The 12,428-nt window shown below is 43.9% G+C and overlaps 1 protein-coding gene across 11 annotated transcripts in view; it reads left to right on the top strand.

The window, feature by feature from the left end:
* The first annotated feature begins 4,905 nt into the window (after positions 1–4,905).
* The window catches only part of grin1a (glutamate receptor, ionotropic, N-methyl D-aspartate 1a), a 31,947-nt gene continuing 24,424 nt past the window's right edge, over positions 4,906–12,428 (top strand). For 8 of the 11 annotated variants that reach the window (XM_077193874.1, XM_077193856.1, XM_077193823.1 and 5 more), the window contains exons 1-2: positions 4,926–5,578; positions 12,062–12,196. In XM_077193874.1, coding sequence (XP_077049989.1) covers positions 5,330–5,578; positions 12,062–12,196 — 384 coding nt within the window. In that variant the 5' untranslated portion in view covers positions 4,926–5,329. Of the gene's footprint in view, positions 5,579–12,061; positions 12,197–12,428 lie in introns of all 11 variants that reach the window. The other 3 variants (XM_077193886.1, XM_077193840.1, XM_077193865.1) reach the window with 1 other exon arrangement.

The raw sequence follows: 12,428 nt of genomic DNA, 5'->3' as shown, positions 1-12,428 counted from the left end.
GCCAAAAGTGCTGTGGACTCTAGCCGTGTTAAATGCCTCCTATGTCGCCAGACGCCAGAAAACTCCTCTTTTACTCTGGGTGACCTATTGAGAAAACTTCATAAGTCTCATCTGAGACAGTGCGGTTGTTTTGGACTCTCTTGGAGGCTTGTGCAAATTGACGAATGAGATTCAAGAATGCTGGATAATGCAATTTAACACAGCTGCCTCATTCTTGTTTTCCTTGCCATTCTTGAGATAGCCCTGTTGTTTGCTTCTGCAAACTAGCCTCAGGCCGAGAACTCCAACTGTGAACTAATTTATTGAACTTGACAACAGATGCCATTAAAAAATGTTTTAAATAAATGTGAGCAGTGCTTGCCCATGCAAAACCCGTTGCCAAGATGCTAGGGTGTTCTGGGTGGTTGCCAGGGTGTTGCTATGTGGTTGCTAAGGGGTTCTGGACCCTAGATATGACTTTGCTCCCTCTTTCAATATCAGTCTATATTATTAAGCACATATAATATGATATAATTTAATATAATTTAATATCATATAAATATAATATAATATAATATAATTTTAAAATAAGCACAAGTTTTGATACTCAGGGCTACCCTAAATATGATCAATAAATAAATAAATCTGTTTTCAGTATAGTTTAAAATGTAGCTTATTCTTGTGATGCAAAGGTAAATTTTCAGCATCATTTCAGTCACATTATCCTTCAAATCAAATCATTCTAATAAACTATATTTTACATTGCCCAAATAATACATAAAATGTTCATAGTAAAATAAAGATCAATAAACAATCATAAATTCCTCTGCACAACCTTGAAACACAGTAAAGTCTTCCCTGTTGCCTTTTATCAATAATTAGGACACGCTTGCATATGGTTTAAAAATGATACAACGTCTCAAATTCACTGACGGAACCACATATATCATTGTCTAGATCCTCACAGATGTCTTTGATATGGATTAAAACAGTCAAAAGTAGAGCAGCTATATTGTTCCTCAGTTTAAGAACAGACAGTCCTTTTTCTGGTTTTAAATAGCATATTTTTGGTGTAACATTTGGCAGGCTGAAAGTTCTCTTGGTCTGCGTCCTAGTTTTCTGAAGAAGAGATTGGACATCATTTATAACCATAGCAACCCTCTGAGGTTGGTGCAATGCCACTGTGTGCATACTTCACCCCACGATTCGTCGTCTTGTTTTTTATTATTTTACCCAATCTTTCCTGAAAAAAAAAAAAAAAAAAAAGATTTACAGGTTGTAGGCAGAGGTGAATGTCTGAGCAAGACATTTTTTTACTGTTTTCCATCTGGAGTCTACAGTCTGTAGAATATTTATGGGAGACATTTTTGCATTTAGGCTGCACATACAATTTGCAGTGCTACTGTAGACCAAGTCACTATTTATGGCAATAGAAGGACAGAGATGAAAGGGTCAGACATCAATAATAGATTTACATACCACATACATGAGAAACACATCATGTAGGTCCTTAGCTGGCATCTAGGACATACCAAAACAGCAGCGAAAGGTTTTTTCTTAACCCATTACCAGCCTGAAAACACACACACAGGCGATACGATGAATAATTCTGGATTTTTGAAGCAATATACTTAAAAAATGCAATACTGTCGTTATTAATGCAATACTGTAATTATTGGGACATTATGTAAACAATAATTTTATCCAACACTTAATTTGTGTTCATATATTAGGCATTATGATGCATGTCATCGCCCCCGTGTTTAATAGCCGCATTAGCAAATACTTTATGTACATTTTGATGAAAAAACAAAGTAAATTTAATATTATGCTCACGAAATTGAGAAGACAATTAGCTGTGGTCTGCTACTGACATGGCACAAATTTATTTCTATACATTTTTTGTCAAAATACAAATGTGTTTATTTAAAGAAATATATACAATTTACTGAAACAAAGATATTCCATTTATTTAAATGCTTAGGATATTATTTGACATGTTTTTTTCTACAAGACCTGTTGTGACCCCAGGTTATACATCAACCATTTTACCATCATAGTATCCCTTTTTAAAATAATAAACTATATATGATATATATATATATATATATATATATATATATATATATATATATATATATATATATAATAACATAAAGTTTTTGTTATGCGTATGAAAATATATTATATTTTTATATATATATATAACATATATATATATATATATATGTTTGTGTGTGTGTGTGTGTGTATACAGTATAGAGACTTGACACACACACACACACACACATATATGCTATCTATCTATCTATCTATCTATCTATCTATCTATCTATCTATCTATCATGATCCCCCCACCACATACACACACACACACACACACACACACATACATACGCATACGCACACACATTAGAGGTGTGTCATCTTCTAATTAGTCTTGATTATTCTTTGGTAAATGGTCCGTCTCTATGTGAGTGTGTGTGTGTGTGTGTTAGCAGGAGCCCGTCATTATATAACGGCTGCAGTGCAGGCTGGCAAAGCTGTATTGATGTGCAGAGATGTGGTAGTGGGTGGAGGAGGGAGGGAGCAGAACACGACCGAGGCCAGTGAGAACCTTGTCGCTTGGTCAGCCTTTTGTGTGACTCTCAGCAAGCGAGAGACATCCAAGTATTCCAACACCTCAGACTGAGAGGTATAGCACGCGCCAACACACGCGCATTCACGGCTAAACTCACCCTTAATCCATTTTAAAAACATAAATGGAATACAAAAATATATATATATGTATATATATATATGTATATATATATATATATATATATATATATATATATATATATATATATATATATTAGATTTCTAAAGATTGTTCTCTGCTACAGACTAAAATGAGACTTTATAATATAAATGCATAGTAACAAAAAAACAAACAAAAAAAAGTGCAGCCCCCCACACCCCTGAGGCGCGTGATTCATTATTTAAAGTCAGCGGAATAACTAGATCAATTGTGACCTAATTTACGAATCCCCTCTTCATATCAGACTGTGACATTCACATGTAGCTGGATTAGTTCCCACGGATAATCAAATATTAATAAGGTTTGGATTGCAGGTTCTCTAAAACGGGGAAATTAAATCAAATCACAATGAGTGGAGCATGACAAAATCACAAAACAAAACAAGTTATGTGTACAAGAAAATCGGTATATTAACAAGTCGACACTAGGTGTTTCAATGATTCGTAATGGATGCTTATTGCGCGATACTGTCATTTCATCTCATTAACACCCTTGCCAGCGCGTACAAAATGCCTACATGTGAATACTTTGAAACTTCACACTTCAGGAGAGAGGCTTGTTTCCTTGGTAACCGTTTCCCCCCCTTTTGTCCTTATGAGCCTACCAGTGCATAATGCTGCTCGGCACATTCACCTGCATAGAGAGGACTATCCTTTTTCCCACAAGCAAGCATTACACTGCTTTTGTGTACACTGCAAGCACTGCTTTTGTCTGGAGGTTTGACATGCATTAAAACATGCATCTCTGAAAATAAAGCAAAAATAGAGTTTTGCACAGATGCCCTTTGAAAACAGACAGCACTTAAAGCCTGGGATGCTCAGGGAAGCAGGAAGACCTCTCAGACATGACACTTTATGTAATTACTTTTAAAGTCTAGGTTTGAGAGACCGAGCAAGTGATTTCATGATTGAAAATGTTGAAATATAGATGCCGTGCTTACATAATTGATCATCGGATCTAAAATACATCTCTGAGCATTGGTGGTAACATTTAGCCATCTTAAATCAGTCTTTTTTTGGGTGGGAGTCTATGGTAGAATCTAAAATTATAGGAGCCAAAAAGTCAAGGAGAACCTTTAAACAATCATCTGTGTGGGTGCTTTAAATATACTAATACACTCATAATACAGTTAAAATGCGTTCTTGCTGAGAGGATTCTTTGCTGAGCCTCGAAAAACTTTAATTTTTATATCTGGGCGTCTCTTCTAAATATATACTTTTTTGTCATTAACAGTAAAGAATATAGGGAAATACATCAGTTTGACCATGCCTGAACTCCTTATACACAGTTTTTAACCTATTTAATTCCACAAGTTCTAAGGGAGCACATTTATTTTCCTTCCTGGATAGTCCAATAAAACAAAAATTATGGTTATATAATTACACAAGCCTCCAAGGGAGTCCAAAACAACCGCACTGTCTCGGATGAGAATTATGAAGTTTTCTCTATTCTCCCAGAGTAAAAGAGGGGCTTTCTGATGTCTGGCGACATAGGAGGCATGGTTATAACAGTTGCTCAATTGCACTCAATGGAAAGTAGCAAACAATAAAGCAACATTATATAATCCAGTAATCCAAGAACAGATTTATACTTTTTTTTTTAAATTGTTTAATTCAATTTAATTTGAAATCTCCAAATGTGAATAGCTAAACCAGTGGGCCTCTGGTTTTTCACATATGTGACCATGATTAATATGAAAGAAATTTACAATAATAATAGACCCTTTATTGTATATACCAAATATGATATCTGTATGAATTAGATGTTTTACATGCTTCATTTGATCGTTCAGAGGGGCAAAAAACATAATGTAAAAGCGTTCACATTAAATCAACAGTTGACAACTATTTGTAAGATACAGCAGTAACTCTTATTAGATCCATTAAACTGAAAAGTAAATGGTCAGAAATGCTATCCGTGGGTTATACATCGGAATATATTGATAAATGGCCGACGCGAGACTATCATAAACCATATGTTTTTTATACCCGTTTATGCTGTTATGAAAACTCACAATTCGCATTTACTCCAAACGGAAAAACAATTCTCCCTCTTTTTTAATTTCACGCATGGGCTGTTTATGACATTGAGGCGTTTTTAATTCGAGCACAACGCCAACGCGAGGTGCGGGGGCGCGCGTAAAAGTGCGCGCACAGCTGTCAGCACCAAGGACAGCTCCGCTGCAAAACAACAGCAGCCGACGCGCAAAGAGAAGAGAAGGACGATACGAGACGCATCACTGAATTCTGCGGCCAGGCTTCATGTAGTATGTGACTTTCTTGCTCTGCCTGTCTGCAGCCTGACCTCAAGGGGGAATTAAGAAAAAGGCTGCAGTGAATGCCGGTCTCTCAGATGCCATCGCCTAAATGAACTGGGCACCATGAACACATCTCCGCAGTGTGTGTGCATTTTGCAACTAGGATTCTAAAAATTGTCACACTGGACATTGATTTCAATCTCCTCAACCGAATAGCCCCCACACGAGCCTCCGGCAGCGATAATAGGGGAGGATACCGGGGCTCTCCGTGCGCTCTTCTGTCCCTCCACACGATGCGTCTGCTTCTACTGGCTGCGTTGCTCTCCTGCTCCTGCGTGCGGGGCGGCTGCGAACCCAAGATTGTGAACATCGGGGCCGTTCTGAGCCAGAAGAGATACGAGCAGGTGTTCAAGGATGCGGTCACCCAGGCGAACCAGGTGTACGGAAGGGAAAAATTCAAGTTGACCGCAATCTCTGTCACTCACAAAGCCAATGCGATTCAGATGGCGCTGTCTGTGTGTGAGGATCTTATTTCCAGTCAGGTGGGATTTTTTAGCAACATCGTTGCACTGTGGAACTTCCATGTGGCAAGATCTAGTCTTCAATGACATGACTGTAAATGTTGCCTGAGGGGTAAACATGCATGCAACATGCACCCTTCAGAGTGAATTAATTTATTTAGCTTTCATAAGACAGTGTTTTGAAATGCGTGATATTATCCATTACAAGTAGCATTTTTTAGTTATTTAAAAGTGTAGCATTAAATATGCAAATATGTGCATTAGAAAGAGCTTCAAATATAGTGATGCCAATTAATAATTGCTAAGCAATTACTGCACTGTAAAAAGAGCAATAAATACCTGCAGGAAACAATTATATTATCTAACCCTTAAAAATGATTGATTATTATATAACTTATATAATTATATAACATATATATAATTATATAAATCAGTTGATATAGTAAATCATATTTTTGACTTTTGAAATGTTACCACATGAAGCGCATTTTTGGGTTAGATGGAAATAACTTTTTATATATTTGTAGACAAACTGTCACGGAACACACACTGGAGGCAGAAAATCCAAAAGCAGTAATTTAATATAAAAGGGCAATCCAAACTCTTAGTCATCCAGGCAGGGGTCAAAAGTCCAATAAGGCAATCCAAAACATAAAATACAAACGAGAACCAGTCTGATACAAATAACGGAAGTGTGGGGACATAATACAAGGACTCCGTGACACATACTGAAACAGACAGGGTTATATACACAGGGAATCGACAATGATAATGGGGAATTGGCTGAGTGCAATGATCAGTGATAAGAAACAGCTGAGTGCAATGATGAGACAAAGGATCGTGGGAAATGTAGTTCATAAGTGAAGGACACCGTGGGAAAGGAGGACATCTAGTGGACATCAGGGGAACACAAACCCAACACTGTGACATAACCCCCCCTCTACGGAGCGGCTACCAGACGCTCCATGACAACAACAAGAAACACAGAAAACACAACACAATATAATACAAGAGGTTCAGGAGGGAGGTGGAACGGTGGAGGATCAGGGGGAGGGAAGGTGGGCCAGGTCCATGAAGGGAGACAGGAACAAGGAGTGAGGGTTTAACCGGGGACCGGGGCAAAACAAAAAATCTATCGGGCATCCAGGGGTAAACACCAAGTCTATCGGGATGCCAGGGTGAAACGCACAGTTCATCGGGAGGCCAGGGCGAGACGCAAAGTCCATCGGGCGGCCAGGGCGAGACGTAAAGTCCATCGGGCGGCCAGGGCGAAGAAGACCTCTCGGGCGGCCAGGGCGGCGAAGACCCCTCGGGCGGCCAGGGCGGCGAAGACCCCTCGGGCGGCCAGGGCGGCGAAGACCCCTCGGGCGGCCAGGGCGGCCCCTCGGGCGGCCAGGGCGGCGAAGACCCCTCGGGCGGCCAGGGCGGCGAAGACCCCTCGGGCGGCCAGGGCGGCGAAGACCCCTCGGGCGGCCAGGGCGGCGAAGACCCCTCGGGCGGCCAGGGCGGCGAAGACCCCTCGGGCGGCCAGGGCGGCGAAGACCCCTCGGGCGGCCAGGGCGGCCCCTCGGGCGGCCAGGGCGGCGAAGACCCCTCGGGCGGCCAGGGCGGCGAAGACCCCTCGGGCGGCCAGGGCGGCGAAGACCCCTCGGGCGGCCAGAGCGGCGAAGACCCCTCGGGCGGCCAGGGCGGCGAAGACCCCTCGGGCGGCCAGGGCGGCGAAGACCCCTCGGGCGGCCAGGGCGGCGAAGACCCCTCGGGCGGCCAGGGCGGCGAAGACCCCTCGGGCGGCCAGGGCGGCGAAGACCCCTCGGGCGGCCAGGGCGGAGCAGACACCGGCTCAGGAACAGCAGACACCGGCTCAGGAACAGCAGACACCGGCTCAGGAACAGCAGACACCGGCTCAGGAACAGCAGACACCGGCTCAGGAACAGCAGACACCGGCTCAGGAACAGCAGACACCGGCTCAGGAACAGCAGACACCGGCTCAGGAACAGCAGACACCGGCTCAGGAACAGCAGACACCGGCTCAGGAACAGCAGACACCGGCTCAGGAACAGCAGACACCGGCTCAGGAACAGCAGACACCGGCTCAGGAACAGCAGACACCGGCTCAGGAACAGCAGACACCGGCTCAGGAACAGCAGACACCGGCTCAGGAACAGCAGACACCGGCTCAGGAACAGCAGACACCGGCTCAGGAACAGCAGACACCGGCTCAGGAACAGCAGACACCGGCTCAGGAACAGCAGACACCGGCTCAGGAACAGCAGACACCGGCTCAGGAACAGCAGACACCGGCTCAGGAACAGCAGACACCGGCTCAGGAACAGCAGACACCGGCTCAGGAACAGCAGACACCGGCTCAGGAACAGCAGACACCGGCTCAGGAACAGCAGACACCGGCTCAGGAACAGCCGACACCGGCTCAGGAACAGCAGACACCGGCTCAGGAACAGCCACAAGAACTGTAATAGTCACAAAAACAGACACACACACAGAAACAAACACTGGCTCTGGAACAGGCACTGGCTCTGGAACAGGCACTGGCTCTGGAACAGGCACTGGCTCTGGAACAGGCACTGGCTCTGGAACAGGCACTGGCTCTGGAACAGGCACTGGCTCTGGAACAGGCACTGGCTCTGGAACAGGCACTGGCTCTGGAACAGGCACTGGCTCTGGAACAGGCACTGGCTCTGGAACAGACACTGGCTCTGGAACAGACACTGGCTCTGGAACAGACACTGGCTCTGGAACAGACACTGGCTCTGGAACAGACACTGGCTCTGGAACAGACACGGGCTCTGGAACAGACACGGGCTCTGGAACAGACACGGGCTCTGGAACAGACACGGGCTCTGGAACAGACACGGGCTCTGGAACAGACACGGGCTCTGGAACAGACACTGGCTCTGGAACAGACACTGGCTCTGGAACAGACACTGGCTCTGGAACAGACACAGGCTCTGGAACAGGCATTGGCTCAGCCTCCGGCTCTGGAACAGGCATTGGCTCAGCCTCCGGCTCTGGAACGGGCAATGGCTCTGCCTCCAGCTCTGGAACAGCAGACACTAGCTCCGGCTCTGGAACAGCAGACATGGGCATGTCCAGGATCCGAACCAGACGCTCCAGATAGTCCAGATCCAAGAAGGCAGATGGCACTGGCTCTGCCTCCGGCGCTGGAACGGATACTGGCTCTGCCTCCGGCTCTGGAACAGGCATTGGCTCTGCCTCCGGCTCTGGAACCGGCAATGGCTCTGCCTCCGGCTCTGGAACCGGCAATGGCTCTGCCTCCGGCTCTGGAATGGGCACTGGCTCTGCCTCCGGCTCTGGAACGGCCATTGGCTCTGCCTCCGGCTCCGGCTCTGGAACAGCAGACACTGGTTCCGGCTCTGGAACAGCAGACACGGGCATGTCCAGGATCCGAGCCAGACGCTCCAGATAGTCCCGGCCCAGGAAGGCGGACGGAACGTGAACAGTCTCTCGCTGGGCAGACGTGACGTGAACAGTCTCTCGCTGGGCAGACGTGACGTGAACAGTCTCTCGCTGGGCAGACGTGACGTGAACAGTCTCTCGCTGGGCAGACGTGACGTGAACAGTCTCTCGCTGGGCAGACGTGACGTGAACAGTCTCTCGCTGGGCAGACGTGACGTGAACAGTCTCTCGCTGGGCAGACGTGACGTGAACAGTCTCTCGCTGGGCAGACGTGACGTGAACAGTCTCTCGCTGGGCAGACGGAACGTGAACAGTCTCTCGCTGGGCAGACGGAACGTGAAGATTCTCTGACTGGGCAGACGGGACGTGAACAGGCTCTCGACCACCTCCTCCACTGCGACCTCCACGGGTTCCACGAAACTTAACTAATCGGGTCCCCTTAAAAAACTCCATTCTCTCCCGCTCGGTGGCTGGGGAAGAGATATTGAGAAACATACCGCTGGATCTTGTGTGACGGAGTCCTTCTGTCACGGAACACACACTGGAGGCAGAAAATCCAAAAGCAGTAATTTAATATAAAAGGGCAATCCAAACTCTTAGTCATCCAGGCAGGGGTCAAAAGTCCAATAAGGCAATCCAAAACATAAAATACAAACGAGAACCAGTCTGATACAAATAACGGAAGTGTGGGGACATAATACAAGGACTCCGTGACACATACTGAAACAGACAGGGTTATATACACAGGGAATCGACAATGATAATGGGGAATTGGCTGAGTGCAATGATCAGTGATAAGAAACAGCTGAGTGCAATGATGAGACAAAGGATCGTGGGAAATGTAGTTCATAAGTGAAGGACACCGTGGGAAAGGAGGACATCTAGTGGACATCAGGGGAACACAAACCCAACACTGTGACACAAACATTGTTTACAGCATATATTGAGAGGAGCCTTGTCATTTTAGAAAAAATGATGAAAATATCACTTGATATCATGCATAAGGATCAATTTCTACATAATTTGACCCTTAAAATAGATAAAATGTCTTAAAATGTAACCTAATGTAGCAATGTTAAGTCATATTCAATCATATTTTTGACTTGAATAAAACCTGTAAATTCGGATGAAGCACATTTTTTAAGTTAGTAAACATAACATTTTTACAGTGTAGGCATTGACCTTTGGAGAATTGCTTGGGCAGTCGAAACTTGTCTTGGATTGTGGCAGTAGATTGAAGCTGCATAACTCGTTTAGATGTCTAAACAGGACAGTCTGCCAGTTGATGATACACACGGGTCAATAGACTCACGGTGAGAGGAAAGGTTAACGTACTGTAGCTGACCCCACAGAGCTTTGATGTCAGAAATGAGTGAGATGACCACACTTATCTCCCTCCACACTCATCGCCTAGGGCAGCAGCTGCAAAATAAACTAGGTGATGCATGAAAAATCACTGATTTTCAATGCAAGCAGTTTCTATTTTCATATTACTGTGCTTGATAAAAATAAATATGGGGGTGGAAGGGTCAACATAGTATCAGTATCTGCAAAGATGTCGTTAAAGAGGATGCCTCAGATATTCAGCTAATGTTCACCTAAATACACTGTATAAATATTAAAGTTAAATATGAATAAACAGTTAAGATTTAAATATTTTTGAGATATACAAAGATGGATGGATGGATAGATAGATACGTATGGATGGATGGATGGATCATTCAGTTTTGAGTTGTTTTTTTAGCATGCTATTGCCTAAGAAGTGTAAGAGGAGAAACCTTCAAGTACTGCAGTAGCAATGTCCTACATGAAGTGTAAATGAGAGACTTTTTTCACTTCTGAATAACTACTGTCACACTCGTGGGAGTAATTCAGCCTGATGCGTTGCTTCATTAAAAGCCTGCACACGCAAAAATCACATTAACGGTTCAGCTTTAAGTGCTCTCTGGGCTGGTGATGTCATTACAAATGTGCTGAGGTAGGAGTCTATCGTCTATCTCAGGGCTGGATACTGCGCTGAACAAAAAACGGGGCTGAACATGAATCACCCCCTCCCGTCCTGTTCGCTCTCTTGCTCATTCTCTCGCTAATATTCACACCAACCTCCCCCGGTCAACCCAATGGGTGTTCAGCACTCAATTATGTACATACCTTCAACAAATCTGGGGCCGTAAGGTTGTGTAGCTTGTTAGCAGAATGTCAGGATAATTGCTGAATTAATTTGGTTGTGTGAGATTCTTCCATGCGAAACTGCTGTATCGCTCAGTCTGTATCGCCTTTGGCTCACTGATGTCTCTGCCCACTCTGAAGAAGAGACGTTCTATGACAGATGGAGCCAGTGCCGGAGGGTCTCTCTGGAAATACATAATGTTGCCAAACCTTTTATTCTTGTTGTTTTTCCTTCTCAATACAGCATATTATTGAAAAACAAAAACAACGACTTAATCGTCTATATCTATCTATATCTATGAATGTCTCTGCATGGTTAGCACTGATTATCTAACATCATTTATTGCTTTGTATTATAATTCCTATTTCCTGTTGGTTATTGTTATTTATTGCTGGTCTTATGGTTTATGCAGCTGTTTTTGTGCAATAACAGGGGCCTTTTTTAGCTGTGCAACATGACGCCCACCTACATATTCTGCTCCACTTTATGGATTGTTTAGGTGAAATACATGTGATTGATTGATTTATTTATTGTGTGATTTGGAAATGCAGCATACACTAAGCCCAAGACAAATTTCCCTAAGGGGACAATAAAGTATATTGTATTGTATTGTATATGCAGATGAAAACTAATCAAATGAAGTGTATAACTTTAGTACAATTGGAACAAAGCCTCCCTTTTATATATGATAGGCAAATTCCTCTTTGTCTTTCTTGCTCCAACCAAAGATCCTTCAATCAATCAAATTGACATCTGATTGACATCTGTCTGACTTTGAAGTGATTTATAGATTTAGTCAGAGAATGAGCCCAGATTCATGAGTCATACCAATCACTCGGCTGTGATCCAGTCTTGACTGTTAGTTTGTATTGAAACCAGTTCTGTGATCCTGTTTGCAGGTGTACGCCATCCTGGTGAGCCATCCACCACAGTCTAATGACCATCTGACGCCCACGCCGGTCTCCTACACCGCAGGGTTCTACCGCATACCTGTAGTAGGGCTCACCACCAGGATGTCCATTTACTCAGACAAGGTGAGCTGCATTGAGAGAAAATTTTTATTTTTCAGTTTCAGTATGAATCATTTTGGGTGTTTATTCAACTATGGGCACTTTGGTCTCTATATAGGCTTTTAGAAAAGCCCTTTTCATACTATCACGAGTTTAATTTGTCTGTTAAAAATGACAAAATTGAAGCTTGATTGGAAATTATTTGCGTTAAAAAAATATTCTGTTCACAAGTGGTATTTACATGCCATTCTGTAGA

The sequence above is a fragment of the Siphateles boraxobius genome, unplaced genomic scaffold (assembly GCF_051911475.1).
Source record: "Siphateles boraxobius isolate OS27281-9 unplaced genomic scaffold, OSU_SipBor_1 11, whole genome shotgun sequence".
Classification (NCBI taxonomy): Eukaryota; Metazoa; Chordata; class Actinopteri; order Cypriniformes; family Leuciscidae; genus Siphateles; species Siphateles boraxobius.
The sequence above is the reverse complement of the archived record's forward strand: the minus strand, read 5'-3'. Positions and strand labels throughout refer to the sequence as shown.